This window comes from Zootoca vivipara, chromosome 7 (assembly GCF_963506605.1).
Source record: "Zootoca vivipara chromosome 7, rZooViv1.1, whole genome shotgun sequence".
Classification (NCBI taxonomy): domain Eukaryota; kingdom Metazoa; phylum Chordata; class Lepidosauria; order Squamata; family Lacertidae; genus Zootoca; species Zootoca vivipara.
In genome coordinates this window covers 93,912,852-93,940,670 of record NC_083282.1, presented here as the reverse complement: position 1 = coordinate 93,940,670, position 27,819 = coordinate 93,912,852, and the positions used below count along the sequence as shown (strand labels likewise).

The window sequence follows — 27,819 nt, the reverse complement described above, 5'->3', positions numbered from 1 at the left end:
AAGATGCTGCACACTTGTCTTATTTGAGCTGGCGATACATTCCAGAGGGCTGGAGCTGCAACACTAAAAGCCCAGGTTCTAGTACACACTAAGCACATATCTAGGTCGCATGGTGCTCTCAGCAGTGCCCTCATCTGAGGAGCATAGTTGTAGCGCAGGGATATATGAGGTGAGATTATCCCTTAGGAGATCCATATGGATAAACAACCATTGCGGTTCACACACACACAGGTGTGCATTTGCGCTGTGAGGCTCGTCCCAGCTGCATTCAGATGGAGCCCAGCACAACGGCTGGTGCCCAGCAAGAGCTTCGACATCCAGCCTTCGTGCTGAGCGAGACATCATCTCCCTGAGAGCTGCAAGTCGCCAAGACAGGAGAACAAAGAAACAAATGCTTGGTGCTTTTACTCACCACGCCCAGGGTGAAGAGTGTCTGCGACTGTTGGTAAGCTCCGGATTCAGCCACGCCCACCTGGATGGCGGGACTGAGGCGCAGGATCGCTGCGCCCTCATGGAAGCTGATGATGGGGAGCTTGCTGACTACCACGTTGAGCATCAAGGCAACAGCCTGGGGGTAACGCTTTGAGATCTATAGTGGGAATGGAACGGGGGGGAGGTGAGCTGTTATTTGCATTGTTGTGGCCCATCGCACACCTGAAGCTGCTGTATGCAGAATTAGGCCCCTTTACCCCTGGCAGATATGCTCTACCCAATGATGTAGTGGGGGGGGAACACCACAAGGGCCGTTGCTCCAGGTGCAAAATTGTTAGGGGCGCAAAATGTCAACACCTGGTGCTGGGCTCCGTTGAAAATGGCTTCTCCATGCGAACCAGGAAGTGACCTTTCCAGGCCATGGAACAACTCTTCTTTTCTTATCTCTACAGCTACAATCTCCTGGGTGACGCGGATGCCATTAAGCAGTTGCATGCACTTGCGTACCCCGTCCCTGGGCACTGGCAACCCATGGTACACCACTGCCTCTACCTTCTCTCTCAGACTCCCTTAAGAACTTATTCCCTCTTACCATTTGGGCTGCTCTTAAAAACTTCAAAACTCCGCATCTGAGCACTCCCCCCCCCTTTCCTTTGGCAGAGCTTTTCTTGCAAAAAACCTGCTCTTTAAAGCTGAAGCGCAAAAAAAAAAACCCAGCAATTCAGGCTCTCTACAGAAAAGGAGGAAAGGCAAGTGTGGATAAGCCCTAACTGGAGGTGCCGAGGGCACATGTGGTGGGGCTGACTTAGGACTTACGCATAAAAGCAGGGAGAAGGCCAGCCAGGTGTGTGATGGAGAGAGATGGAGAGAGAGAGAGAGAGATGGAGAGAGAGAGAGAGATGGAGAGAGAGAGAGAGAGATGGAGAGAGAGAGAGAGAGAGAGAGAGAGAGAGAGAGAGAGAGAGAGATGGAGAGAGATGGAGAGAGAGAAAGAGAGAGAGAGAGATAGAGAGAGAGAAAGAGAAAGAGAGAAAGTGTTATTGCGTGTGGGTTTGGTCCCACCCACTACTGGAATGTGGCCCCTGACATCTTTCCACCCAGCTAAAATACCTCTCAGATCCAATAAAGGGTTCGCCAGCCCTGCGTGAGTTCCTGGGTATCACTTACCGAGGGGATGGCCGGCTCCAGCATGGCGGTGGTGAGGTGACTCTGAAAAGAAGCAAAGAATTCTCAGTCTCAGGCCCTAGGGACACCTGGGGACTCTCCTGCTCTGAGACTCCATGGCATTCCAGGTGTCATTTCGGGGGAAACAAATACATGTCTGTTTCCAGAAGTCTGCCCCATTTCTGCATTATCTGCAAACACTTTTTTTCTTTTAGATTCTACATGTAATCTTGCATGTATGCATGCATGCATGCATGCATGTATGTATGTATGTATGTATGTATATGTTTAATTCCTTCTTAAATATTGTTTTCCTATGTGTTTCTATTTTATCTGTCCTTGACAGGGGAAAAGGAGGGATATAAATAAACATCATCAACAACAACAACAAAAACAACTGCTTTGATAGATTTTTTTAATCACACAGCAGTAGGCAAATATTTTTTATGAATAAAGGATATTTAAATAATTAAATCATTATTGTGTCTTCTTCTCATTGGAAATTCCATTGTTTTATATTTTCCATAAACCACTTTGAGTGTGTGTGAGTGAGTGTGTGTATTGCAACCAAGCAGGGTGTAAATGTTGGGAAATAATAAACAGTTTTGGGCTCAGCTCAGCTTAGATGGCATTCACTACGCACAAATAACAGGCCCGGAAAGAAGAGTGGTTAGCAGAGCTCCCTCCCTCCCTCTACTGACCGACTGGCCTCCAATTTGGAGGTTCAGGGCTCCCGATTGTTCCAGGCTGGCGAAAAGGCTGGCAAAGAGATGCTCCGAGAGGCCCATGTTCACCATGGAGTCGTCGGAAACCGTCTCCGGGGGCGGCAGAGAGAAAGGGAGCAGAGGGCCGGCAGGTTCGAAGTCGAGGGGCTTGCCCATCAGCGCAATGACAGCCTGCGGAAAGAGACAGAGAGAATTAAGTGCCACCTCCCTTCCTGCGTTTTCCAGCAACTGGTACGCAGAAGCATTTCCCGCCTCCATTTGTATGGCATCGCCACCCCAGCTAATGTAGTGCCTGGCGTGCTGTGGTCCATGGGGTCACGAAGAGTCGGACACGACTAAACGACTAAACAACAACAGCCTTATTCTCCCTCCGGTAGCCTTTTCCGGTCCTCTTTTGAAGCCATCTAGGTGGTTCTACAATGCCCATTAGCAGGAGACTTCCTCACTCCTACCTAGAGATGCTGATTCAGGTTGAACCTGGGACCTTCTGCATGCAGAGCAGCTGTCCTGCCCCTGAGCTACAGTATATGGCACATCAGTGTTCATGCGAGGTCTGGTTCCCAGGCTAAGTGGGAGCCCCGCAAGGCTTGGGGTGGGTGGGGTGCAGGGAACCTACGTTTAAATCCAAATCGATGTAATCTTCGGTGATCTCAGGATCTTCCATCATGGCGTACTGGAGGCTTGACATGGGGTTGATGGAATTCAGGCCTGCAGGGGGCGAAATGGTGGCCCAAAGAGGACATTGGGTTACTCCGAGGGCTCTGCACACAGTTTTAACTGTGCAGTTTCATCATCATTCATAAATCAATCAATCGTCGTAATGAAGTACCTTCCAATTCAAGTACTGTACAAGATGCCCTGCCCTCCTGGTCTGGATCCTGTCCACTACCTGTGCTCCTGGGTCTGATTTGGAGGGTGCTTCAAGAGAAGGCTTAGGGATCCAGCATTGCAGCAGGCTGGACTAGATGACCCTCATGGTCCCCCCAACTCCACAGTCCTATGATTCTGTGAAGACACTAAGAACTGCCACAGGCATCAGCTGCAACTCTTGAGACCACCTGGGTGAATTTGCTTTTTCCTCCTCTCTCACCTTCCTCTTTCCTTGTGTGTTGTGCCTTTTTAGACCGAGAGCTTGATGTCAGGGACCGAGGACTTAGTACTGGTTTTTATAGCCTCGGCCCAGTATACCTGAAGGAGCGTCTCCACCCCCATTGTTCTGCGCCGGACACTGAGGTTCAGCACCAAGGGCCTTCTGGCAGTTCCCTCACTGCGAGAAGCAAAGCTACAGGGAACCAGGCAGAGGGCCTTCTCGGTAGTGGCACCCGCCCTGTGGAATGCCCTCCCACCAGAGGTCAAAGAGAAAAACAACTGCTGTACCTGACATTTAGAAAACATCTGAAGGCAGCCCTGTTTAGGGAAGTTTTTAATGTGTGATATTTTAATGTATTTTAATCTTTGTTGGAAGCCGCCCAGAGTGGCTGGGGAAACCCAGCCGGATGGGCGGGGTATAAATAATAAATTATTATTATTATTATTATTATTATTATTATTAGCCACTCTGAGGGCCTTTTTCTTTTACTGCAGAGCAGGGTATAAATGTTGTGAATAAGCAGAGTAAGATTTAAAAGTACACCACTATGGAGAAATGACGCTTTAGACTGAAGTCTATCCTGTGGGTGTGAGCTTAATCTGTTATAGAAAAGATTTCCAAGTTTGTTTTGATGCCGTATGGATGGCTACATACAAGACGTAACATCTGTACATTCATTTGTCTTGGGAGACAACATTTTGTGTTTGGCAATTGTTTTTACAATTTTCAATAAAGTTTGTTTTTTTTAAAAAAAATGGTGTGTGTGGGGGGGGGAGGGAATCCCTGCCTACAGGCTTCCAATCCCTAATTAGGGAAATAAGAAAAGGTGCAAAATAATTTGTTATTGAACTATAATCATACAATCAGTTATTCCATATCCAGTTCTAACTGTAGCTTCTTGTCCCACATAGAAATTTCTATGGGAAAGGAGTATGACAAGGTTGTATATTGTCTCCCTGCTTATTTAACTTATATGCAGAATTCATCATGCGAAAGGCTGGACTAGATGAATCCCAAACTGGAATTAAGATTGCCGGAAGAAATATCAACAACCTCAGATATGCAGATGACACAACCTTGATGGCAGAAAGTGAGGAGGAATTAAAGAACCTTTTAATGAGGGTGAAAGAGGAGAGCGCAAAATATGGCCTGAAGCTCAACATCAAAAAAACCAAGATCATGGCCACTGGTCCCATCACCTCCTGGCAAATAGAAGGGGAAGAAATGGAGGCAGTGAAAGATTTTACTTTCTTGGGCTCCTTGATCACTGCAGATGGTGACAGCAGTCACGAAATTAAAAGACGCCTGCTTCTTGGGACAAAAGCAATGACAAACCTAGACAGCATCTTAAAAAGCAGAGACATCACCTTGCCTACAAAGGTCCGTATAGTTAAAGCTATGGTTTTCCCAGTAGTGATTTATGGAAGTGAGAGCTGGACCATAAAGAAGGCTGATCGCCAAAGAATTGATGCTTTTGAATTATGGTGCTGGAGGAGACTCTTGAGAGTCCCATGGACTGCAAGAAGATCAAACCTATCCATTCTGAAGGAAATCAGCCCTGAGTGCTCACTGGAAGGACAGATACTGAAGCTGAGGCTCCAATACTTTGGCCACCTCATGAAAAGAGAAGGCTCCGTGGAAAAGACCCTGATGTTGGGAAAGATGTAGGGCACAAGGAGAAGGGGACGACAGAGGACGAGATGGTTGGACAGTGTTCTCGAAGCTACGAACATGAGTTTGACCAAACTGTGGGAGGCAGTGGAAGACAGGAGTGCCTGGCGTGCTCTGGTCCATGGGGTCACGAAGAGTCGGACATGACTAAATGACTAAACAACAACAAATCATACAGCCACCAGATGGATCAATTGGCTGACTCTGCACACTGAAGCATCATATTTTTTGTGTTGATAACAAATTAGGTTCTACTCTTCCTTACAGTGGCTCATTGCGGTCTTTGCTATATCAGCAGCCTCAGATGCGAGGACTGAACCTTCTGTAGGGGATGCATGAGATTTACTCAGTGGGGCTATGTGGGTATCCTGAACATGGAGAAGCTCTGCCCCTTAACCAGATCTGTTGGCTTGCTGTTGAAACTGCCTCTGAGAACCCACGCAAAACCACACAGCCCCGAGATCTCATAAGAGAACCAGTATGAACCTGCTCAAAGCCAGTAGGCCAACAGAGAGCCAATCTGGGAATGAACCTTGCAGCTGTTTTCTCAGCAAAATATATCTGATACACTCATAAGAAAAGGAACCCTCAAGGCTCCCTAACATTTGAAAACAGTCACCAGGAACACACATAAACGCACACGCCACTGCAATTCTCCGAAATATATTCCCAGCTGGCTCAGCTCCAGGACCTTGTTGCAGGAAGGTGGCTGTTGTAATCTTCTGTTGACTGAGCAGATGCTGGTCAATATTGACCTCCCTCCTTACACGGCCCTTAAAGCATATTTAATTTTCCCATTAAGAGGGATCAAAAAAGGACAGAGGGATGCAGGAGAAACTGACACTGGGCTCTGGAGTGGAGCAAAGAGGAAGTTCCTCCTCCGACAAGAAAACTGAGCCGTACCTTGCATCAACAAGGTCCCCACACCTATTGGGTGGGTTGGTTTTCTGCCCAATCCCTTTGCAAGCAAGTTATGTAAAAGACTCAAGCTATTCCCCCTTTCTTCACCTTTCCTCTCATCATCCTGCCTAGTAGCTATTGATAGCCCTCTCCTCCTCCTCCATGCATTTGCCCAATCCTCATTTAAAGCCATCTAGGCTGGTGGCCCTTACTGCCTCCTGTGGAAGGGAGTTCCATAGTTTAACTATGTGCTGCAGGAAGAAGTCCTTTCTCTAGTGCATTTTGTAATGGGCCTTGCATTCACACCTGTCAATTTAAATGCATTGCATGGCTGTTTCACCATCAGGAGGTGGCGCACTTCTTCATTTATTATGATTATTATTATTATTATTATTATTGATGCTGCTGTTGTTATTGATAATAATAGAATTTTTTTTCCTCTGCATTTCCACAATGTGCAGTGCACAGACAGCCCTCGGTTCTGCTATGAGTTATGGGATGGGCGGGCAGAGGAACCCAGAGGCTCCTGCCTTCCCCACCCTTCGTGCGGCAACTTACCAACCATAGTGCCCAGCCTGGCATTCAATCCCAGGACCACGCTGGAGAGGCTCAGGCACATCTGTGTGAAAGGGAAAGTGAGGGGTGGGGAAGGAGGGTCAGTGAGTCAGCTGCAAGGGCTTTCCTCTTTGTCGTGTCATGTGAGAGTTTCATCAACAGACCGCTGTGCGGCTATCAGGTGGGCAGCCCTACCTTGTGGCAACGTGTTTGAAGGTGGTTCTAATATCTCCTCTCAGTCTCCTCTTTTCCAGGCTAAACATACCCAACTCCCTCCGCCATTTCTCATCAGGCTTGGTTTCCAGATTCTTGCTCACCTTTTCTGCACACCCTCCGGCTTGGCTTGTCAAAATCCAGGGCCGTCTTAAGCCCATCCAGCGCCCTGGTGCTAGGTCCCTCCAGCGCCCCCCCCTCCAGAGCCTCTCCAAGGGCCCAGGAGTGCCAAGCGGACCACAGCAGCAGGGCCGGCTGTAGGTAGAGTCCCGGTGGCGTGGGGTGGCAGGGCGCCGGGCTGGTAGGCGAGGCGCCGCGCGGCAAAGCCATGCTGCGCCCTGCGAGGGCGGGGGCGCCGGAGCGATCTCCGCCCCTCAGCGCCAGGGCGCGCGACCTGCTTGAGACTGCCCTGAGCGGGAGGCCACCTCCGAGGACTCTGCGCTGCGCCTCCTTCTCGTTTCCCCAGCGCTGGGTTCCGCTCAGTCAAGCTTCGCCACCAGCGTGCGCACCGCGGGACCAGCAAGAGCTGCTTGGGCGCTGTGCGCACGCTGGTGGCGAAGCTCGACTGAGTGGAACCCAGCGCTGGGGAAATGAGAAGGAGGCGCAGCGCGGAGTCCTCGGAGAAGGAGCGCAGTCCTGGCCAGATCGCCGGAACCCTGCGCTCACTTGGCGCCCTTCCAGCGCCCTCCAGCTCCCGGCGCCGTGGTTCTCCGTGCCACTAGCCTCTATGGCTAGGACGGGCCTGTCAAAATCCTTCTTATATTGTGGGAGCTAGAGGGGGGTCATAGAGCCACTGACTAGCTTTCCCCCAACCCTTCTACATCTCTGATTGCTTTACCCTTCCATCCATGTCTTATTGCCTTAGGGAGAGGGAGGGGAGGGGAGGGAGGAGAAGAGGCAAGTCAAAGGCACCCTGCCTCTCACATCCCAACACACATTGTCGACAGCAACCCTGCAGAACCCAAGACACTCAGTTGCCTGAGATGACTGCCTCACATTGCCTCGTGGTCAGGTCTGGAGCAAAGACCTTTCTCGTGTGTGTGCTAAAATGGACAGGCATGAGCAAAACATTTTACCTTGTCAACCAAGACAGCACGGATGTGGTTCTGAAGGGGTTTCATGAAGCCCAGCAAACTGGAAAGCGGGACACAGAGAAGAAGCATCAGAAAGAGCAGGTGTTCAAACACTTTCAGTTTTTCTCTTGCATACAACTTTCATATGCATATTTATTCCATTAGAAGAGACCTATGGGCTGATCATCCACAATCCACAATAGAGGGGGACAAAATACCATCCCCACAAATGACCTTTAAGGAGACAGAATCCTAGGCAGGGGGGTCACCTTTTCACCACCCCACCCTTTCCTAGGGACCTAGAGGTCTTTTTTCCCCACCACCCTCACCCCCTCTGCAAATCTATGGGCAGAGATTTCTCCCCCAGGGAGAAGAGTTTGTATCCCCAAAAATGGTGGGGTGGGGTGGAGGGAGACTGCATAGGACCCATCTGCTTGCCACCTTGAGTTCCATGATGGAAGACAAGTAGGACATAGCGGGGTGTGTGTGTGTGGAATAGATAAAAATGTTCTTCAGATGTTTGCATACATAGGTGATGAGAGTTCGCTAGCAGATGAATCTAGCAATGTTCTTCAGGCTGCTCAACAAAACTCTCTTTTTCAAGGTAGGAATATGAAATCCAGCTGAGGTGAAACATCATCCACCTTGCAAGAAAGCGCAAGTCAAGCCCAACCTGCGCACAGATATCTGCTACTCACTTGCTACCTCCCAGGATGATGTCCACGTCTCCCAGAAGGGACTTGCAGGCCGTGACGCTCAGGATGGGGAATCCATGAGGGCTTCTCGTGACACGGACATCGAGCAGGATGGAGGATCCCACCCTCAGCTCCACCGGAGCAATCAAGCTGCACCAAGGGGCAAGAGGGAAAGGCAGTTGAGGGTGCTGGGTGCCCGGGGAGCTCACACCTCTCATTTCGCCCCAAGACTAAGGAGCGTATACCTTGCTGCCCTCATTGGAGCTGACTTGAATTTGCTCCTTCGAAACCTCCTACACAATTTAAATTTTCAGCCTCTTATTAAATGTCAAGTTGGCGTACATGGAGCTTTCGTACATAGATTCTATCAGCAAAGTTTACTCTTGCACCTAAAACTCGGAGGAGGAGGAGGAGGAGGAGGAGGAGGAGGAGGAGGAGGAGGAGGAGGAGGAGAAAAATCAAGAAAGTAATAGGAGAGAGAAGGAGAGAGAGAGAACCCCCATCGTTCGGCACGGACACTGAAGGCCAGCTCCGAGGACCTTCTGGCGGTTCCCTCCCTGAGAGAAGTGAAGCTACAGGGAACCAGGCAGAGGGCCTTCTCAGTAGTGGCACCTGCCCTGTGGAACGCCCTCCCATCAGATGTCAAGGAAATAAACAACTATCTGACTTTTAGAAGACATCTGAAGGCAGCCCTGTTCAGGGAAGTTTTTAATGTTTGATCTTTTATCCTGTTTTTACAATTCTGTTGGGAGCCGCCCAGAGCAGCTGGGGAAACCCAGCCAGATGGGTGGGGTATAAACAATATAGTATTAGTATTAGTATTATTAGTATTAAATAGTGGGAGAGAGCAGATCTCCCAGAGAATGTCTATGCTATAATTTGCAGCCATATTCTGATGGGCTGAAGCTTACAAACTGCATGCGGTCTTCTTAATACTGTACTTTTAAAAAAGTATTTAAAGGCCCCCTCACCCACCTGGAGATTCAGGCCTTCCCAATTACCTTGCTCATGGCCCTGTGGTACCTGCCCTGACCCCTGCGTCTGATAGCAACTGCTAGTATCCTAAGTTAACCACCCCGTAGAACTCCGAACCGGAAGCAGGTCACTCACATGCTGCCCCGGATGTGGAGCTGGGCACTGAGGGACAGCTGGACGCCAGTCCTTGGGATCAGCTTCACGGAGAGATGAGGGAGTTGAGCGTTCAAAACTCGGATTCTGCAAAAGTAGTGGGAGGGGAGGGGGGGGAATAACAATCAAACCTCGAATGCAGTGGTTCCCAAACTTTTTCAGGCCACCACCTCCTTGGGTTCCAGAAACTCCTCCCTAGGAAACGGTCCGCTCACCCAACCCCTGCGAGAGACATCACTCACCCCACAACTTTCAGAAGTGATCCGATAATGGTTCGTGGGCTCATGAAATTCGGAATCTGTATGACCATGAGACCTCGCAGCAAGGATGGCTTCCCTTGCTGGCAGACTGTGGAGATATTCAGAGAAGGGGCAGTTTTTTATATAATTCTTATTAGATTTTCTGTTTTGCAATTTTAAATACTCATCTAAACATCCTTACAATATCAATAACTTCTTCTCTTTCCATGGTTCCTTTTTCATATCCTAAATCCCTGCATATTTTACATGAACTAAACCATTCAGTATTCCATTATTACCTCCATCGAAACTTATTTACACTGTTGAGTTTATCTTAATGCTGCCAATGTTTTCAAGTGTACACAATTCCCCCCCATCTATTCAATAAACATTTTCCAATCTTCTTTAAACGCATGTTCTTCTTGTTCTCGTATTCTATATATTAGGTCTGCAAGCTGCGCATATTCCATCAGTCTAAGTTGCCATTCTTCTTTGGTTGGGACCTCGCTCGTTTTCCATTTGGGGGCTAACAAAACATGGGCCGCAGCAGTGGCATACATAAATAACATAGCTGCCAAGTTTTCCCTTTTGTCGCGAGGAAGCCTATTCAGCATAATGGAAAATCCCTGGAAAAAAGGGATAACTTGGCAGCTATGATAAATAACCTTTTTTGATACCTGGGAATTTCGGTCTGAATTATCCCCAACAAAAAGGACTCTGGTTTTTTGGAGGGAAGGTACGTTTAAACTTTTTTTTTCAATTCATTATGGATCATTTCCCAATACTCTTTTACCCTTTTACATGTCCGCCACATATGAAGGAAAGTTCCCTCCACCTCTTTGCATCTGCAGGACTTATCTGATTCTGTCTTGCACATCTTAGCAAGCCTCCTGTGAAACATTTCCAGTTGGTTCTCCTTCAAAGAATAACAAGCTGTGAACTTCAAATCGCTTTTCCAAAGTTCCCCCCGGAGGTTAAAGGGATGGGGCATTCTTTTCCTGCGCCATCATGAACCAGCCACAGTCTCAGCAAAGGGTTATGTTGTGTAATCCGGGAGCTACAAATCAGGAAACGACTCCACCCAAATCTTGCTTTTGCCAGGAAACTCATCGGGTGGCATTAAGAACGTAAGGAGAGCACCTGCTGGATTAGGCCAGTGGCCCATCTAGTCCAGCATCCTGTTTTCACAATGGCCAACCAGATGCTCTTAAAATGTATCTTGAAAGCTGGACCGTGGACTTCAAAGCAGGATAAAAGCTGCTGTGGGGAAAAACATGCACAATGCATTGATCTGCATTTCCTTGGAAGGAATGGCTTTGACTGAAGCTGGCAAAGCTTCATCTGAATGATTCGGGGTCCCCTTCTCGCCCACATCGCCCATCTCCCTCTTCACTTGCTCCCACCATGGAGATGGGAAGGGACCTTCCACCAGTGCTAGACACCTATATATTTTTATTTTTAAATGTGGGTTTCCACCATCCGATTGAATGGCCCTGAAGGCACGGGCGTAGCAAGGGAGGGGCCTAGGGGGCGCTCCGCCCCGGGCAGCGCGCGATCCCGAGGGTGCCACGGTGGCTCCCCCCCCATGCTGGGCGCCCCGCCCCCAGAACACGCGCTAGCCCTGCCCCCGCCTGCTCTCCGCCCCTGGTGCCGGAGAATGAAGCTACGCCAGTGCCTGAAGGCGAGTGAAGGCATGGGCAGTGAGGGCAAATAAAAAATATATATGGCGCCAAAGAGCAGCAGTTGCTGCCAAGGAAATGAAGGTCCATCTCCAATGTTTCCTCTACTCAGAGTAGACCAAGTGAAATTAGGGCTGCCATACCTCCGGAATTTCCCAGACATATCCGGGATTCGTCCGCCCAAAAATGTGTCCTGTCACAATTTTTCAAAACCGGTTGAAAAATGTCTGGGGAAATCCAGGTATACAGCATTTGGAAGTGGCAGAATTTCTCAAAAAAAAGAGAGCTCAACAACTTTTGTGTCCGGATTTTCACTTTTTTAAATACGGCAACCCTAATTAATGGGCACACGCAACTTAGGTCCAAAATGATGGTGATTATTGCATTTCTATCTCACCTTTTCCTCCAGGGAGCTCAAAGTGGCAGACCTGGTTCTCTTCCCCCTCCTCATTTAATCCTCACAACAACCTTGTGATGTAGGCTAGGCTGAGAGGCAGGGCCAAGTGGGGATTTGAAGCCTGGTCCCTCCCAGGCAGGTGTGCCAACTCCTTGGGTGTGGAGAAGTCTTTGCCCCCCTCCATATCTGCTGGCAGGGGGTGGAAGAGGCCGAGTGCAGAGCAGTTCATTGGCTGGCGCCTCCTGAGCATGAGAGAGGAAGCTGTGCCACAATGGGCTCTGGGCTTGGCCTCCTCCCACCAATGTGATGTGATGTGCGTTGTGCGCATGATATCCCACATGTGATGCATCTTGCACACATGACATCACATGTGCCCCATGCTCCAACCCCCCCCTCCCCAATCTTGGGTGCAAGACAGCGCCTCTGCTCCCAGGACCTAGTCCAACCACTGCACTACACGGGCTTTCACACAATGCTTTCAACAGGTCTACTCTGAATAGATTCTGAATAGACTGCACAGCATAGCACCACAGAGCACTGAGAGACCTACAAACGTCTAGGAGCGTGACTCGGCTGGGCTGTGTCATTCATGCTAATTCTTGTATGAACACAAAAATTCACTAATGTTGAGTCCAGGTCTTCAAGAGATGCAAGGTCTCGTGGAGAGGGCACTCACCATACTCGAGGGCTTCTTGGTTGACCCTCACTACAGTCCCTGGGGTGGACCCTTGCGAGGAGACAAGGAGGCAAAGGAGGGTGCTCAGCACACAAAGCTTGAACATCTTCTGTGTTGTGGTGCAGCCGTTGCGCAACCTAGGGGGAAAGGAAGGGGCACGAGAGAAAGGGCATTGGTCAAAATCCACAGGATCATGCAGCTTCTGTACACCAGCAACAGAAGTTCCACAGGAAGTTCCAAGTGCCTTCAACCTGCTACAACCTGAAATTCCTACTCACCCACAAGGTAAAAAGGTAAAGGACCCCTGGACAGTTAAGTCCAGTCAAAGGTGACTTTGGGGTTGCAGAGCTCATCTCGCTTTCAGGCCGAGGGAGCCAGCGTTTGTCCACAGACAGCTTTCCAGGTCAAGTGACCAGCATGACTAAACCGCTTCTGGCGCAACGGGACACCGTGGCAGAAACCAGAGCGCATGGAAGCACCATTTACCTTCCCGCCACAGCAATACCTACTTATCTACTTGCACTGGTGTGCTTTCGAACTGCTAGGCTGGCAGGAGTGTGGAGGATTCGAACTGCCGTCCTTCCAATCGGCAAGCCCAAGAGGCCCTGTGGTTTAGACCACAGCAGGACTAGTAACATTCTGTGCATGCCCACCTGTCATGGATGCTTTAGTTGAGATTCTTGCATTGCAGGGGGTTGGGCTAGAGGACCCTTGGGGGTCCCTCCCAACTCTATGATTCTACCCAATACCAACTCCCACCCTACACAGCAGAGGGTGTGTAGAGCAGAGGCTAGAGAGCCATCGGTCATGGATGCTGTAGTTACAACCTGCATTGAACCACAAGATTCCCTTCCAGTTCTCTGATGCTGTGACTTTTTTGCTTTTAAGGTGCAATGGAAAAGGTGGTGCAGCTTTGGCTGCAGGTGGCAGACTCTCCTTCCTTGCAGGTTTCTAAAGAGAGGTTGGGTGGTCCTCTTTCAGGGGTACTTGAGCTCACCAGCCCACCCAGAGACTCAGAAAGCACAAATCTTACCTTACTGGTTTGGGGAGGTGGTCGATCCCAGAGACGCTGGCTGGACACCTTCTGCTGCCACCCTTGCTTCTGTGGGCGAAGGAGACTTGGCTTTTATTTGGCTACCAGGTGTGGGCAAAAAGCTGAAGGTCAGGAGACATGTCGAGTTTAGGTTTGTCCAGGGCGTGAAATGTTTACTTGTGGCTCTGAATGCAGTGGGAAAATGGGGATCCTGCTTTCTGCACACAGCCCACAATGTATATTTGGGATGCAACCAATCCATCCATCCATCCATCACTCTCAAAGAAGCACCGTGCCTGGTCAAACGGGGAGAGGATTAGCAGGTCTCATCTCAGAGCTTCTGAGATGACAAGACATCTGGGATTCAGGCCCCACCAAGTCAAACTTTAGGATCCAGCAGGAACTGCTGGCCATTTATGACACAATTCTTTTCATTTGCAAAGGGCTAAAGCCATTTCGTTTGTATTGTTTGTCTGAGGGGGTCTATCTGGACAAATTCTTGGGGTCCTGTACCCGGTGTGAGTTAAAATCTAATGGAGGATTCTACTGCTGAACAAGTTCCTTTGTAAGGCAATGACTCCGCTGTCCACTCAAGGGTCCTGAATCATAGAGTTGGAAGAGACCACAAGGGCCATCCAGTCCAACCCCCTGCCGAGCAGGAAACACCATCAAAGCATTCTTGACATATGCCTGTCAAGCCTCTGCTTAAAGACCTCCAAAGAAGGAGCCTCCACCACACTCCTTGGGAGCAAATTCCACTGCCGAACAGCTCTTACTGTCAGGAAGTTCTGATCCAAAGTCCTGATCCAAAGAAGCTCTGTTGCAGGAGCTGCAAGGAAGGGATGGGGCCCTCCGGGCTCATGGGTGGGCCTTTCCTCCTCCCCCCCTCCCACCTCACCTGGCTGCTAGGTAGGAGAAGGACAGCCACAGTTTTGGGCTGTGAGTTGATCTGGAGAAACAGAGATCGGCTTGCTCTGTGCTGGAACCAAAGGTGTGACCAATGGAGAAGAAAGATCTCCTGGGGTGTTGATGCTGTGAGCCCCCCCACCCCGCCCCCGCCCATCCAATGCTCAAGTTATATAAATGTGCAAATTAAACCATAAATGCTAAAAATGTGGTCTCCACTGACCTTCATCCCCAGGAAACCAAACTCTGGGTAAGGACCTGACATTCCTTAGGTAGCCGTGTTGGTCTGAGTCGAAGCAAAATAAAAAATAAAAAATAAAAATACACTTTCAAGTGTATCTGAAGAAGTGTGCATGCACACGAAAGCTCATACCAAAATAAAAACTTAGTTGGTCTTTAAGGTGCTACTGAAGGAATTCTTTTATTTTGTATTATCTCAGTAATCCTCACAACATTTTATTGACTCCTGTCCTAGCCTGGCTTTCCTCCAAGGAGCTCAAGGGGGCATGCATAGTCCTCCCCCACCACCCCAATTTTATTCTAGCAACAGCCTTTGGAGGTAGGTTAGTCTGTGGATTTGAACCTGGGCCTCTCCAGTCCAGCACTCTAACCACTACGCAACCTAGTCTCTCCCTCCCTTGTGAGGTAGGCCAGTGTTAGCAAAGCCGTCGTGCAAATGGAGGACTGAGGCAGAAATATAAGGGTTTGCACTGAGGGAGTCCAAGAAAGGCACTTCTGGGTTCATAACTCAGTCTCTCAACCATTCCACGGCAACCATAGGCTACAGGGTTGCCTTCTAGCTAATCTTCTAAGCTGTTTCCGAAAATTCAGTTCGTTGCCCAAAGAACTTTTGCAAAGGAGAGGAGGTCTGTCTGCATCGCTTACGACATGCCTGGATATGTGATTTAATCTCCTGGCTCTCTTGTTTGTTGAGACAGCACCAGAAGTGGGCCGGGGGGGGGGGGAATTAATGGCTCTTTTTGAAACGCCCCAGTGAAAGTTGCAAGAGGAGGGCATCTCTGAGTAAACACTCTTTCTCCCGAGTTCCTAAGCCATTTAGGCATCCCTTTGTTATGAACTAGCAGGTTTATTTGCTTTCAGAGTCCTTTCCCATCTTTCAGCATCCTGCTCCTGGACTTGCCAAAGAGATCTTGAAGTTGCAAAAGGGCTGCCTTCTCTGCCACTTATGAGCAAACCACAAGGAGACTTTTGGGTTCACCTGCCCATCACGCTGGAGAGCAGCACTCAAGTCAGGAATAACCAGCTGCACAATTATAAGATGGGAGACACCTGGCTTGCCAGTAGCAAACCACAAGTTTAACAAAAAAGTGAATGGAAGTCCAGGCTGCATAAGAAGAAGAAGAAGAAGAAGAAGAAGAAGAAGAAGAAGAAGAAGAAGAAGAAGAAGAAGAAGAAGAAGAAGAAGAAGAAGAAGAAGAAGAAGAAGAAGAGGAAGAGGAAGAGGAAGAGGAAGAAGAAGAAGAAGAAGAAGAAGAAGAAGAAGAAGAAGAAGAAGAAGAAGAAGAAGAAGAAGAAGAAGAAGAAGAAGAAGAAGTGAAGAGTTTGGATTTGATATCCCTCTTTATCACTCCCCGAAGGAGTCTCAAAGCGGATAACATTCTCCTTTCCCTTCCTCCCCCACAACAAACACTCTGTGAGGTGAGTGAGGCTGAGAGACTTCAGAGAAGTGTGACTAGCCCAAGGTCACCCAGCAGCTGCATGGGGAGGAGCGGAGATGCGAACCCGGTTCCCCAGATTACGAGTCTACCGCTCTTAACCATTACACCACGCTGGCTCTAGTGTTTCAGTCAAAGTCTAGTGTTTCAATCAAATGAAATAATAATAGTCCTACTCCATACTGCCTTGGTCAGACACCACCTGGAGTCCTGTGTCCAGTTCTGGTACCACATTTTAATAAGGATGTTGACAAGATGGAAGGTGTGCAGAGGAGGGCCACCAAGATGACCAAGGGTCTGCAAACCAAGCTTTAGGAGGACAGTTGAGGGAATTGGGTATGTTTAGCCTGGATAACAGGAGATTGAGAGGAAATATGATAGCTATCTTCATGGTTGTCATGTGGAAGGTGGAGCAAACTTCTTTTCTTCTGCTCTGGAAGGCAGGACCAGAACCAATGGCTTCAAGTTCCAAGAAAGAAGATTCCCACTAAACATCAGGAAGAACTTTCCGAAGTTTCTATGATGTTTCTGATGTTTCTGATGTTTCATATGACTTTCTATGATTCTAAGAACAGTATCTGCTGGATCAGACCAGCATCCTGTTGTCGCAGTTGCCAGCCAGATGCCTGCAGGAACCCAGCAAGCAGGACCTGAGGTTGACATACGAGCAACTGCAGTCCAACCTATCGGTCTTACCACTGACTTGCTGGTACTGGAAGTGAGTGTGGCAAAGAGGCAAGAGGTGGATCATGTCTTACACATTGCTATAATTCTGCCACACCAATTTGGCTGCGTCGATGGAACCCTCGGAAGAACCTCCCCCTTGTGTTCTCCTTCTGCAATTCAAAACTAACGTCGAGGACCTGGCGAGATGGGATGGGCAAGTCCTCCCACGCTTTATCAAGCATAAAGCTCTTAGAAAACCACAGCGACTTAGGAAGAGGGCGTGAGCATGGCAGAAAGGGCACGGGCTCCTCAAAGTTCAACAAAAAGTGTTTACCCAAAAGCTAAGCCAGGGCTTTGCTCTCTTTCCTCTCCATTGGCAATCCTTGGCTGACGTGTCCTTAGCGCTGGAGGTGAAGTTCTAAGTCAGAGGCAGCAACGCTTCTGAATGCCGGTTGCTGGAAACAGCAGGAGAGGAGAGCTGCTCTTGCACTCAAATCCTGCTTGCCGGTTTCCCATTATGGACATCTGGTTGGCCTCTGCGAGAACAGGAGGCTGGACTAGATGGCCCATTGGCCTCATCCAGCAGGTGCTGGATCTTATGAAGTGTTCTCGGCAGCAGGAGGGAAATAAAATGATGTGGTGTTGTGCTGTGGAATCTGTTGTTCCACAAAGTGGCGAGTGTGTCCCACAGACTTGAAAGGGGAAGATCCTGATCTGTTTTGACCAGACTGAAGTTCTCACACTGTGGTCTGTGAACTACATGAACTGAATTTTCCAGTGGGGGCTCCATGATAAGATTGCAGAACAATCAAGGATATCTGTACCTTATTATTATTATTATTATTATTATTATTATTATTATTATTATTATTATTGAATTTATATACCACCCTGTACCTGGAGGTCTCAAAACATCTGGAGGGCCAAGTTTGGGGGTGCCTGACATAAATCTTCAGAAGTTTTCTCTCTCTCTCTTTAAAAAAAAAACCCATAATTTTTCAACAATACATTTATTCACACGTTATTAATAACAATACATTAAACGTCGACTTCCCTTCCATGGTTTCCTCCAAATAACAATTACTGCAGCATATTATAATCCAACTATACATCATTTTTCTCATCTTATTCTCAGTACAACCTTTGCAGCTGAATTTACTCTAAACCTGCAAACGATTTCACCTGCTTGCAACAGTTCTTCATATGGTCTGCAGATATTTTTCCAGTTCTCCTTAAATGCTGTTACATCTTGATCCTCTTTTTTTTTCTCCCCTTGGCCTGGCTGACTGGCAGATTGATTTATGTCCGGTGGTTCTAAGTTGGCTATTTACTCAGCGCTCCCTCTGATCCCTTGGAAAAAACCTGCCAGACCAGATCTTGACGTCTCTCTTTTTGCTCCTCTCGTCTTCTCTCCTCCCAGCTTTTCAATTTGACAAAATGGCTTGGCTGAGGGGGTGGCTGGCTATCACTAAAGGAAATGATCTGCAAGGGAATTAAATAGGAACTGGCAGGGCGGGAGGGGGGGAGGGTTTCATGGAATGGGGATTTCAGGCACACAAAGTCAAAATGCAGGCGGGGGGTCCTACAAGAGGTTGAACTTGCTCAAACTCAAGACAAAGAAACAGACACTTAAAAGTGGCTGCAGGGTCCCACTAACTGTGCCACTGATGAGATGTATTTTCTAAGGCAATTGCATGATGAGCTGCTAACATCTTTGCATAAGGAAATATGTTCCCTCAGTGCTGCAGCTAGAACAAAAATAATAATACAGTCGTACCTCGGGTTACGAACTCGATCCGTTCTGGGTCGCAGTTCGTAACCTGAAAAGGTTGCAAACCGAGCGCCATTTTTGCGCATGCGCAAAGCGCCCTGCTTCTGCGCATGCGCCGGAAACACTTCCAGGTTTGCGGAGTTCGTAACCCGAACTGTTCTCAACCCGAGGTACGACTGTAGTTACAGGTAGGTAGCCGTGTTGGTCTGAGTCGAAGCAAAATAAAAAAATTCCTTCAGTAGCACCTTAAAGACCAACTAAGTTTTTATTTTGGTATGAGCTTTCGTGTGCATGCATACTTCTTCAGATACACTTGAAACAGAAGAGTCAGACCCTTATATATATACAGAGGGTGGTGGGGGTGGGTGGGAATGGGTGATGGGCTGATAGGAGTGGTAAACCTGTTGATGGCAGTCATCAGCAGTCGTTAACAGCCATCTGTTTTATAATAATATTATAATAATCGGTGCTTTTTTCTGGGGGTACGCATACCCCTAAACATTTTGTGAATCTGAGTTTGGCCTTATTGAGGGGCAGTATTTCAATATGAGTAGGAAAATGAGAGTACCCCTAAACATTTTTTTAAGAAAAAAAGTACTGATAATTATAATTTATTACTTATACCCCACCCATCTGGCTGGGTCTCCCCAGCCACTCTGAGCAGCTTCTGACACAATAATAAAAACACGATAAAACATCAAACATTAAAAACTTCCCTAAACAGGGCTGCCTTCAGGGATGTATTCTAAATGTTATGTAGTTCTTTATATCCTTGACATCTGAAGGGAGGGTGTTCCACAGGGCGGGCGCCACCACCGAGAAGGCCCTCTGCCTGGCTCCCTGCAACCTCGCTTCTCAAAGTGAGGGAACCGCCAGAAGGCCCTCGGAGCTGGACCTCAGTGTCCAGGCTGAACAATGGGGGTGAAGACGCTCCTTCAGGTCTGCTGGGCCAAGGCAGTTTAGGGCTTTAAAGGTCATCACCAAGACTTTGAATTGTGCTCGGAAACATCCTTTCAGGACTGGTGTTATGTGGTCGCAGTGGCCACTCCCAGTCACCGGTCTAGCTGCCGCATTCTGGATTAATTGTAGTTTCCAGGTCACCTTCAAAGGGAGCCCCATGTAGAGCGCGTTGAAGTAGTCCAAGTGGGAGATAACTAGAGCATGCTAGACAGTGGAAGAGCCTGCTGGATCAGGCCATTGGCCTATCTAGTCCAGCATCCTCTTCTCCCAGTGGCTGAAATCTGCAAGCAGGATCTCAACACAAGAGCATTTTCGCTTCCTGTGGTTTCCAGCAACTGGGATTCAGAAGCATGGCTGCCTCCAACAGTGGAGACAAGAGCAGAGCCGTCTTGGCCAGGTGCCTCCTCCTCCTCCATAATCCTCTTTTAAATCCATCTAGGTTGGTGGTAGGGTTGCCACACGTCCCATAAAAATGGGTCTGTTCCATTTTTGGCATACAGAGCCCCCTGTCTCGTTTCCCTCAAACCTGTCCATTTGACTTGGGAGCAGAAAATATCCAAAATATGCAGTGGACCCGGGATGGTGGAGAGAGACTTTCAGAAGAGATATTTGCCATTTCCTCCAATGGGCAAAGAGCGCACGCGGGTGGCCCTTTCCTTGTCATTTGCCGAAAACATAAAAAGAGCAGGTGGGCAAGAAGGAAAGAAATTGCACCGCCTCTACTTATTAAGACTATCCCCGAACCAAATCCCATTACTTTGAGGCAAAGGCTAACAAATCCGTTTGCAAAGGGAGACAGCTCCTCATGGGGACGGCTGAGCCCATCAACCACCGCCAGCGCCACCTCCGTGAGTTCAGTCCCTTAAAACTGATTGCTTCTGACAGGGAGCCACAGGTGTTGCTGGAATTGCTTTAGCGGCGGGAGCGTCAAAGCCCAAGGGGGAAGGCGACAGGCTGAAGAAGCGCTCGAGGGCGGAAATGAGACGCACTAGATTCTGTGAACCAATCTCAACTACTAAAGCAGCCCACTCTGAGCAAGGAGGCGGGGGGAGAAGAAGAAGTGGGAAGGTTTCTGTGCTTTTCGTTTGTTTAATTCCAAAAAGTTCTACTCAAAAAGTCTAAATAGTTACGAAAACTGAGGACTAGCTCACTGCTGAGTACAGCATCCGCCTTGTATCGTAATTGTTCAAATGCCCATGGACCCAACAGCCGTGCATGTGTGTGTATAATATATATGTGTGTATACCAGACCCTCCAAGTGTCCCTACTTTTCTGGGACATCTCTGATTTAGAGAAGCTGTCCTGGTTTCTGATTTGATCCCAGAATGTCCCACTTTTCCTTAGGATGTCCCAATTTTCATGGGAGAAATGTTGGAGGGTAGGGAGTTCTCAGACTCCTGAGCTTCTGAAGGCACACATCGTGCACACGGAAGGGTGGTTTTTTTAATGTTTAATGTTTTATTATGTTTTTATATGTGTTGGCTGGGGCAACCCAGTCAGATGTGTGGGGTATAAATAGTAAAATTATCATTGTGGAATGGGACGTCCCTATTTTCATCGGAGAAATGTTGGAGGGTATGCTATGCCCATTTGTGTATACCAAACAATATAAGGTGTCAGAAGAAATTTGCACTCAAATGTTGATGAATGTTTGTGAAGACTTTTAAAAACAACTGATATAGAAACATGGGGAACAGAGTTTAAGATTGTGAAAATGAGAACCTGAGAAAAAACCAAAAGGGACAGATTATTCCACTCCTATTCAGGACTCCAGGTTTCTCAAGAGAAGTGAGAAGGTGCAGAAGCTGCTTGGGAAACGGGGCGTTCACTACCAGATCTAGAAAGTAGGAGGGAGATAAATGAAATGAAACTTTACTACGGGAATCATAGAATCATAGAGTTGGAAGAGACCACAAGGGCCATCCAGTCCAACCCCCTGCCGAGCAGGAAACACCATCAAAGCATTCTTGACATATGACTGTCAAGCCTCTGCCTCCAAAGAAGGAGACTCCACCACACTCCTTGGTAGCAAATTCCACTGCCGAACAGCTCTTACTGTCAGGAAGTTCTTCCTAATGTTTAGGTGGAATCTTCTTTCTTGTAGTTTGAATCCATTGCTCTGTGTCCGCTTCTCTGGAGCAGCAGAAAACAATCTTTCTCCCTCCTCCATATGACATCCTTTCATATATTTGAACATGGCTATCATATTCAAATATATAAAAGGATGTCATATAGAGGAGGGAGAAAGGTTGTTTTCTGCTGCTCCAGAGAAGCGGATGCAATTCTATCTGCACAGATAGAAAGGGCTGAGCTGACCCAGTTCATTGAAGTCTGAAAGGAGTCCTCAGATGTCTTTCCCATGGGGGGCAGGGAAGCCCCAACACATCCAACACATTGCTTTCCTCACTTTTTCAAATGCAGTAGCCACCTGCTCAGCCTAAACTGAGCAGAAGTACAGGGATTTAAGCCAGTTAGGAAACAGGCTTGCTTTCATTGGGTTAAACTAGGTTTTATTGGGGGGGAGGGGGGACACTTTCTGAGCTAGAAACAATCTTTGCCTTGTCTTTTAGTGCCCCCCAGTGGTAGCAAGCATGAGTGCAGCTACTTTGGGACAATCTGAAGCAGCCATTTTTCTCTGGGTTTCTCCTGCTCACGAGCAGAGACATCACCTTGCCGACAAAGGTCCGTATAGTTAAAGCTATGGTTTTCCCAGTAGTGATGTATGGAAGTGAGAGCTGGACCATAAAGAAGGCTGATCGCCGAAGAATTGTTGCTTTTGAATTATGGTGCTGGAGGAGACTCTTGAGAGTCCCATGGACTGCAAGAAGATCAAACCTATCCATTCTGAAGGAAATCAGCCCTGAGTGCTCACTGGAAGGACAGATCGTGAAGCTGAGGCTCCAAGACTTTGGCCACCTCATGAGAAGAGAAGAATCCTTGGAAAAGACCCTGATGTTGGGAAAGATGGAGGGCACTAGGAGAAGGGGACGTCAGAGGACAAGGTGGTTGGACAGTGTTCTCGAAGCTACGAACATGAGTTTGACCAAACTGTGGGAGGCAGTGCAAGACAGGAGTGCTTGGCATGCTATGGTCCATGGGGTCACAAAGAGTCGGACATGACTAAACGACTAAACAACAACTCCTGCTCACGGTCACAGCTCAACGAAGACACTTATTCTGGGATGCAGGAGATGCGGGTCTCCTGGGTGGAGGAACCCAAGTGCAGAATCGCTATCAATAGAATGTTTAACTACAGGGCATAGGACTCATGGCATGCGACAGGAGCGAGCCAGCCGTAAATTGCACTGAGCGACTTACAGTTAAATCTTTATTAGCGAAAGCAGGTTCTGCACAGGGGCGTCAGGCCTAATGAGCACAGCAACTCATCTCCGGCAGGTCTTGCCCCCAAGAAGCAGTTGCTGAGACTGAAGTTCCCTGCCTCCCCACAGCTGCCTAAGTCCCCTCCTCTCCAGGGTTTCCCCCCAAGCAATCTGAGACTGCGCCTGCATGAAGCTAACTTCTCCCCCGCCCTCTTCATGCCTCTCCTGGTTCTGGGAGACCAGCGCAAAGGGGAGCTCATCACAGCAGAAAGAAAAGACACCCGTGCTTCTTCACCAGCATGAACCATCTCTGTCTCTTGGCCTCCCTCCCGCTTCAGCTTCTGCCTCTGGTTCTGGACTTCTCTCTGCCACAGAATCTCCCTGCTCACCAAGCCCTGTTAGCTCTTCAGCTTCCGACACCTCTTTCCTCCCATTCTCCCCCCTCTGACCACTCATTGTTGTCCCAAAACCAATCCCTGGACTCTGAACCTTCTTCCCCTGGGGGTTTCCCAGCTGGTTCCTCCCACCATTCCTCTGCCCCCACCCAGTCAATGGCAGGATGGCACCTCATAGCAAATCAGGGAGCCCATGGCCCATCTAGCCGAGGATCGACTGCTGGTGAGCAGCAGGTCTCTGTGGTCTCCAGCGAAAAGAGAGTCTCTTTCCCAGCTCTGCCTCCTGCAGAATCTGGGACCATTGGCATGCAGAGGTCCTCCCTGCTTCTGAAAGGCCTTGCCCTATAGAAACACCAGCTCCTTCATCTCGGCATTATTGGATGTGAAATTACTGTCAGGTCCCATTATCAATGAGGCCAGTTTCATGTATGCAAGAATGCAACATTGAAGAGAAAGAGAATGTCTAGAAGATGATGTATAGATGGTATTTAACCCCAGCGAAATTAGCTAAAATGTATAGAATGAGTAATAAAATGTGCTGGAAATGTAACGATAAGGAAGCGGATTTTTATCATATGTGGTGGAAATGCGAAAAAGTTTTAAAAAATTGGGAAATGATATATATATATAATATATATAATTAACTGAAAAGGGGTTTTAAGTACACTTTTCCAAAAAAAACCAGAAGCTTTCTTGTTAGGAATTATGGGACAAGAGATTACAAAGGAGGACTATACATTATTCTTGTATGCAACAACTGCGGCTAGGACATTGTTAGCCCAAAAATGGAAAACCCAGGACTTACCGGCGATTGAAGAGTGGCAGACAAAAATGATAGACTATGCGAAACTAGCGAGACTGACTAGCAGGATCCGGAACCAGGGGGAAGCAAGGTTCCAAAGAGACTGGAGTAAATTTGTGGACTATATGGAAAAGAACTGTAGAAGTTTAAAGACACTTGCAGGACTGAAATAAATCCTACGAATTGACTTTAAATGGGAGGTATAAAGGAGCTGCGAGACAAGAACTGAATAGAAAACCAAATGAGGGGAGGGAGGGAAGTCAAGCTCGGCAGAGCATTGAGAACGAGAGATTTGGAAAGAATTGTCAAAAACATTGATGTATGTGTCGTATTTTTTTTAATGTTTCTTTGTTTTGTTTATTGTCTTATATGTGCTTTAATTGGAAAATTTAATAAAATGCTTTTTTTAAAAAAGAATGCAACCTGGCTATAAGACTGGTAAGAACCAGCTGGAGGGAAACTTACTGGCTCCATGTTAGGTACAAGGAGGGTTCCAGCATGTACAGTAAAATCATGGGTTGAGTAAGGTTGCATTTCAAGGCATGCGGTCAGATGAGAGATAGTGGGGTGAAAGCAGGTGGTCGGGTAGAGAATGAACAGCTAACATGGCATATATTTTGCCTATATATGCCTGTTTTGCCTATCCCTGCGGGATTTGTCATCTTTCCGCAGGGCCTGCAAGACAGAGCTGTTCCGCCTGGCCTTTGGGCTGGACTTAGTCTGACCCCTGTGTTTTCCTCCCTTGGCTTGGATTTATGGGCTACTTAAAATGAGGCTGCGTTTTAAATTGTAATATTGTATTTTAATCTGTATTTTAATTGCTTTTTCTGTTTTATTGTAATTTTATTGGTGTGAGCCGCCCTGAGCCCGGTTTTTACTGGGGAGGGCGGGGTATAAATAAAAATTTATTATTATTATTCTTACTATATAGTTTGTGTTCTGATGGAAATGCTGTCGCAGATTCATTCAGCTCTGTCTGGTAATGCCTTACCGGACAAAGTCTGACCAACTGTGAATCTGGGATGTGAGCCTCCGTACTTGAAGCCTCAAGTATACCTGAAGGGGCATCTCTACCCCCATCGTTCAGCCCGGACACTGAGGTCCAGCTCCGAGGGCCTTCTGGCGGTTCCCTCACTGTGAGAAGCAAAGCTACAGGGAGCCAGGCAGAGGGCCTTCTCGGTAGTGGCGCCTGCCCTCCCATCTGACTTTTAAAAGACATCTGAAGGCAGCCCTGTTTAGGGAAGCTTTAAATGTTTGATGTTTTAGCGTGTTTTTAATATTCTGTTGGGAGCTGCTCAGAGTGGCTGGGGAAACCCAGCCAGATGGGGCAGGGTATAAATAATAATGTTGTTGTTGTTGTTGTTGTTGTTGTTGTTGTTGTTGTTGTTGTTACGGGACATTTCCTCCACACATCAAAGGATGAAAGAAGCTTTAAAGGTGCCCCCCTCTGGGCTAGGCTGCTTCAAGGTGGGGGCTGGCTGAGCGAAAATTAGAAATTTGCAAGCCTGGAGGGGGGGGATCTTAAAAATGAGGTGACTCCCTCCTCACTTTTCTGTAGTTTCCCCAAATCTTCAGAAACAAATGAGGAGGACAAGGGGATGGAATTGTGGTGGTTTCTCCCCCCCCCACACACTTTTTGATCCTTCTTCCGGGCCTTACAGACCAGCCTCTGCCGTAAAGCGCTTTGGGTTTTGAGCGACAATCAAAGCGAGTGCCAGGCCCTGCATCTCTGTGGGGTCTCCTCCACATGTCAGTTCCTCACTCCTGATCTGAATATAACCAGAGTGTACTTAGCTGCCCCTTTGTTTCCTCCCCACTTGCAGAGCCAGCTGCATTGTGGCACGGGCGGGAGCTTTGATCGTAATTCCTCTGACATCAAAGCGTCCTCCACACTTTCCGTCTCTCAGCAAAAGGAGCTCTTCTCATGTGCCGTCTGCTAAGTTGGCATCAAAGGGAAGAGGAGCCCGCAGGGAACTGACACTTAACTGAGTCAGTCGGAGTGCGGAAAGAGGCAGCAAGAGAACGGCAGTTGTCTAAACCAGCCTTCGCCAACATGGCGCTCTCTGGGAACTACGAGTCCCATCAACCCACAGCCGTGCCCTGGGCCCCTCCCGACCTGTGGGGGTTTTGTTGGGTGTGTTTTGCAATGGGCCAATGGGCCATCACAAAGACGATGGGGCAAGCTTGTTTTCTCCTGCTCTGGAGGGTAGGAAGAGGTTTGAGCTGGCTGCTCCAGCTCAGACCGCATGGCTCTCACCAGCCACTCCTGAGTTATAATAATATAACAATAATAATTTATTATTTATACCCTGCCCATCTGGCCGGGTTCCCCCAGCCACTCTGGGCGGCTTCCAACAAAACATTAAAATACAGAAATCAAACATTAAAAGCTTCCCTAAACAGGGCTGCCTTGAGATGCCTTCTAAAGGTCTGGTAATTGTTCTCTTTGACCTCTGGTGGGAGGGCGTTCGACAGGGCGGGTGCCACTACTGAGAAGGCCCTCTGCCTGGTTCCCTGTAACTTGGCTTCTCGTAGTGAGGGAACCGCCAGAAGACCCTCGGCGCTGGATCTCAGTGTCCGGGCAGAACGATGGGGGTGGAGACGCTCCTTCAGGTATACTGGACCGAGGCCGTTTAGGGCTTTAAAGGTCAACACCAACACTTTGAATTGTGCTCGGAAACGTACTGGGAGTTCTTATGCCAACCATTTAGGAACTTCCCCCACTTTGTAACTAAGCGACCTTTTACTGCCTGTGCAACTTTCTGAAGGACACACATCTGACCTTTGAAGAGTTTGCAAATAAACCAATTTTTTTTTACTAGTAGTCCTTTTCCCACGCTGGGGGAAGAGGGAAACTTTGGAAATATGCTTTTGAAAGGAGATGTTTGGGAACTCACCATAGGAGCCAACACCTAGGGGCTAAGAAATACAAAGCCTCTGTTTCTTTCTCCTCACATTATACACTGTTTTTGTTCAGGCTCGTCAGTAAAGTGCTATCTGTATTTATTTTCTCTCTGGACTCCATTTCCATTATTTAAATGACTTTGCTAACACAGGTAGGCAGCTTTTCCACGTCGATAGACTGGGGGTTGCCCTGCACCATCTCGTGGTCCTGTCTCTTTTAGCTGTGGCTTCCATTTTTCGTTATGCCATACACACCCGCATGGCATTTTGTGACTGATGCCCATTGCACCTCCTTCAAATTCCAAATGGGACCGTTGTCCCCAAAAGATTGGAGGGAACCCCCCCCCCCTCCCGGCTAATATCTAAGCAATATGCCTATGTGCAAAGCACAGCCTTGGTTAGGTACGAATGTCTCAAGCAATGAGGAGCTAGCTGAGAATTTGATCGCGTCTAAACTTTGGAACTCTCTGCTTCTTGGGGCCAAGCAGATGTTTTTGCCGTACACATTTCGGTATCTGCTGAAAGCATTCTAGTTTACACAAGCCTTTCCAGAGGCTTAGAAAGTTGGTGCGAGTTTTAATCCGTCTTAGCATTTTAACTCTCTGCACGCTTTAAAGTATCGCAAATTATTCCTTATTTTGTCATTTCGCTTTGAGGTGTGTGTGTGTGTGTTTTAACAATCAAACGGTGCATAATTTTTGCAAAGCAATTAAATAAAGAAATAAATACCAGATTCCAGAACTCAGGAA

At 48.0% G+C, this 27,819-nt stretch overlaps 1 protein-coding gene across 1 annotated transcript; it reads right to left on the bottom strand.

Annotated features, from left to right (window-relative positions):
• Window positions 1–268: 268 nt before the first annotated feature.
• Window positions 269–14,841, bottom strand: BPIFB2 (BPI fold containing family B member 2). The gene is made up of 12 exons (XM_060277501.1): window positions 14,800–14,841; window positions 13,671–13,771; window positions 12,638–12,774; window positions 9,889–9,994; window positions 9,629–9,733; window positions 8,522–8,668; window positions 7,827–7,884; window positions 6,541–6,601; window positions 2,938–3,029; window positions 2,298–2,492; window positions 1,600–1,641; window positions 269–589 (listed from the first exon to the last, which is right to left on the bottom strand). Exons 1-12 carry the CDS (start codon window positions 14,839–14,841, stop codon window positions 269–271), a joined length of 1,407 nt encoding a protein of 468 aa, XP_060133484.1.
• Between the last annotated feature and the right edge of the window lie 12,978 nt (window positions 14,842–27,819).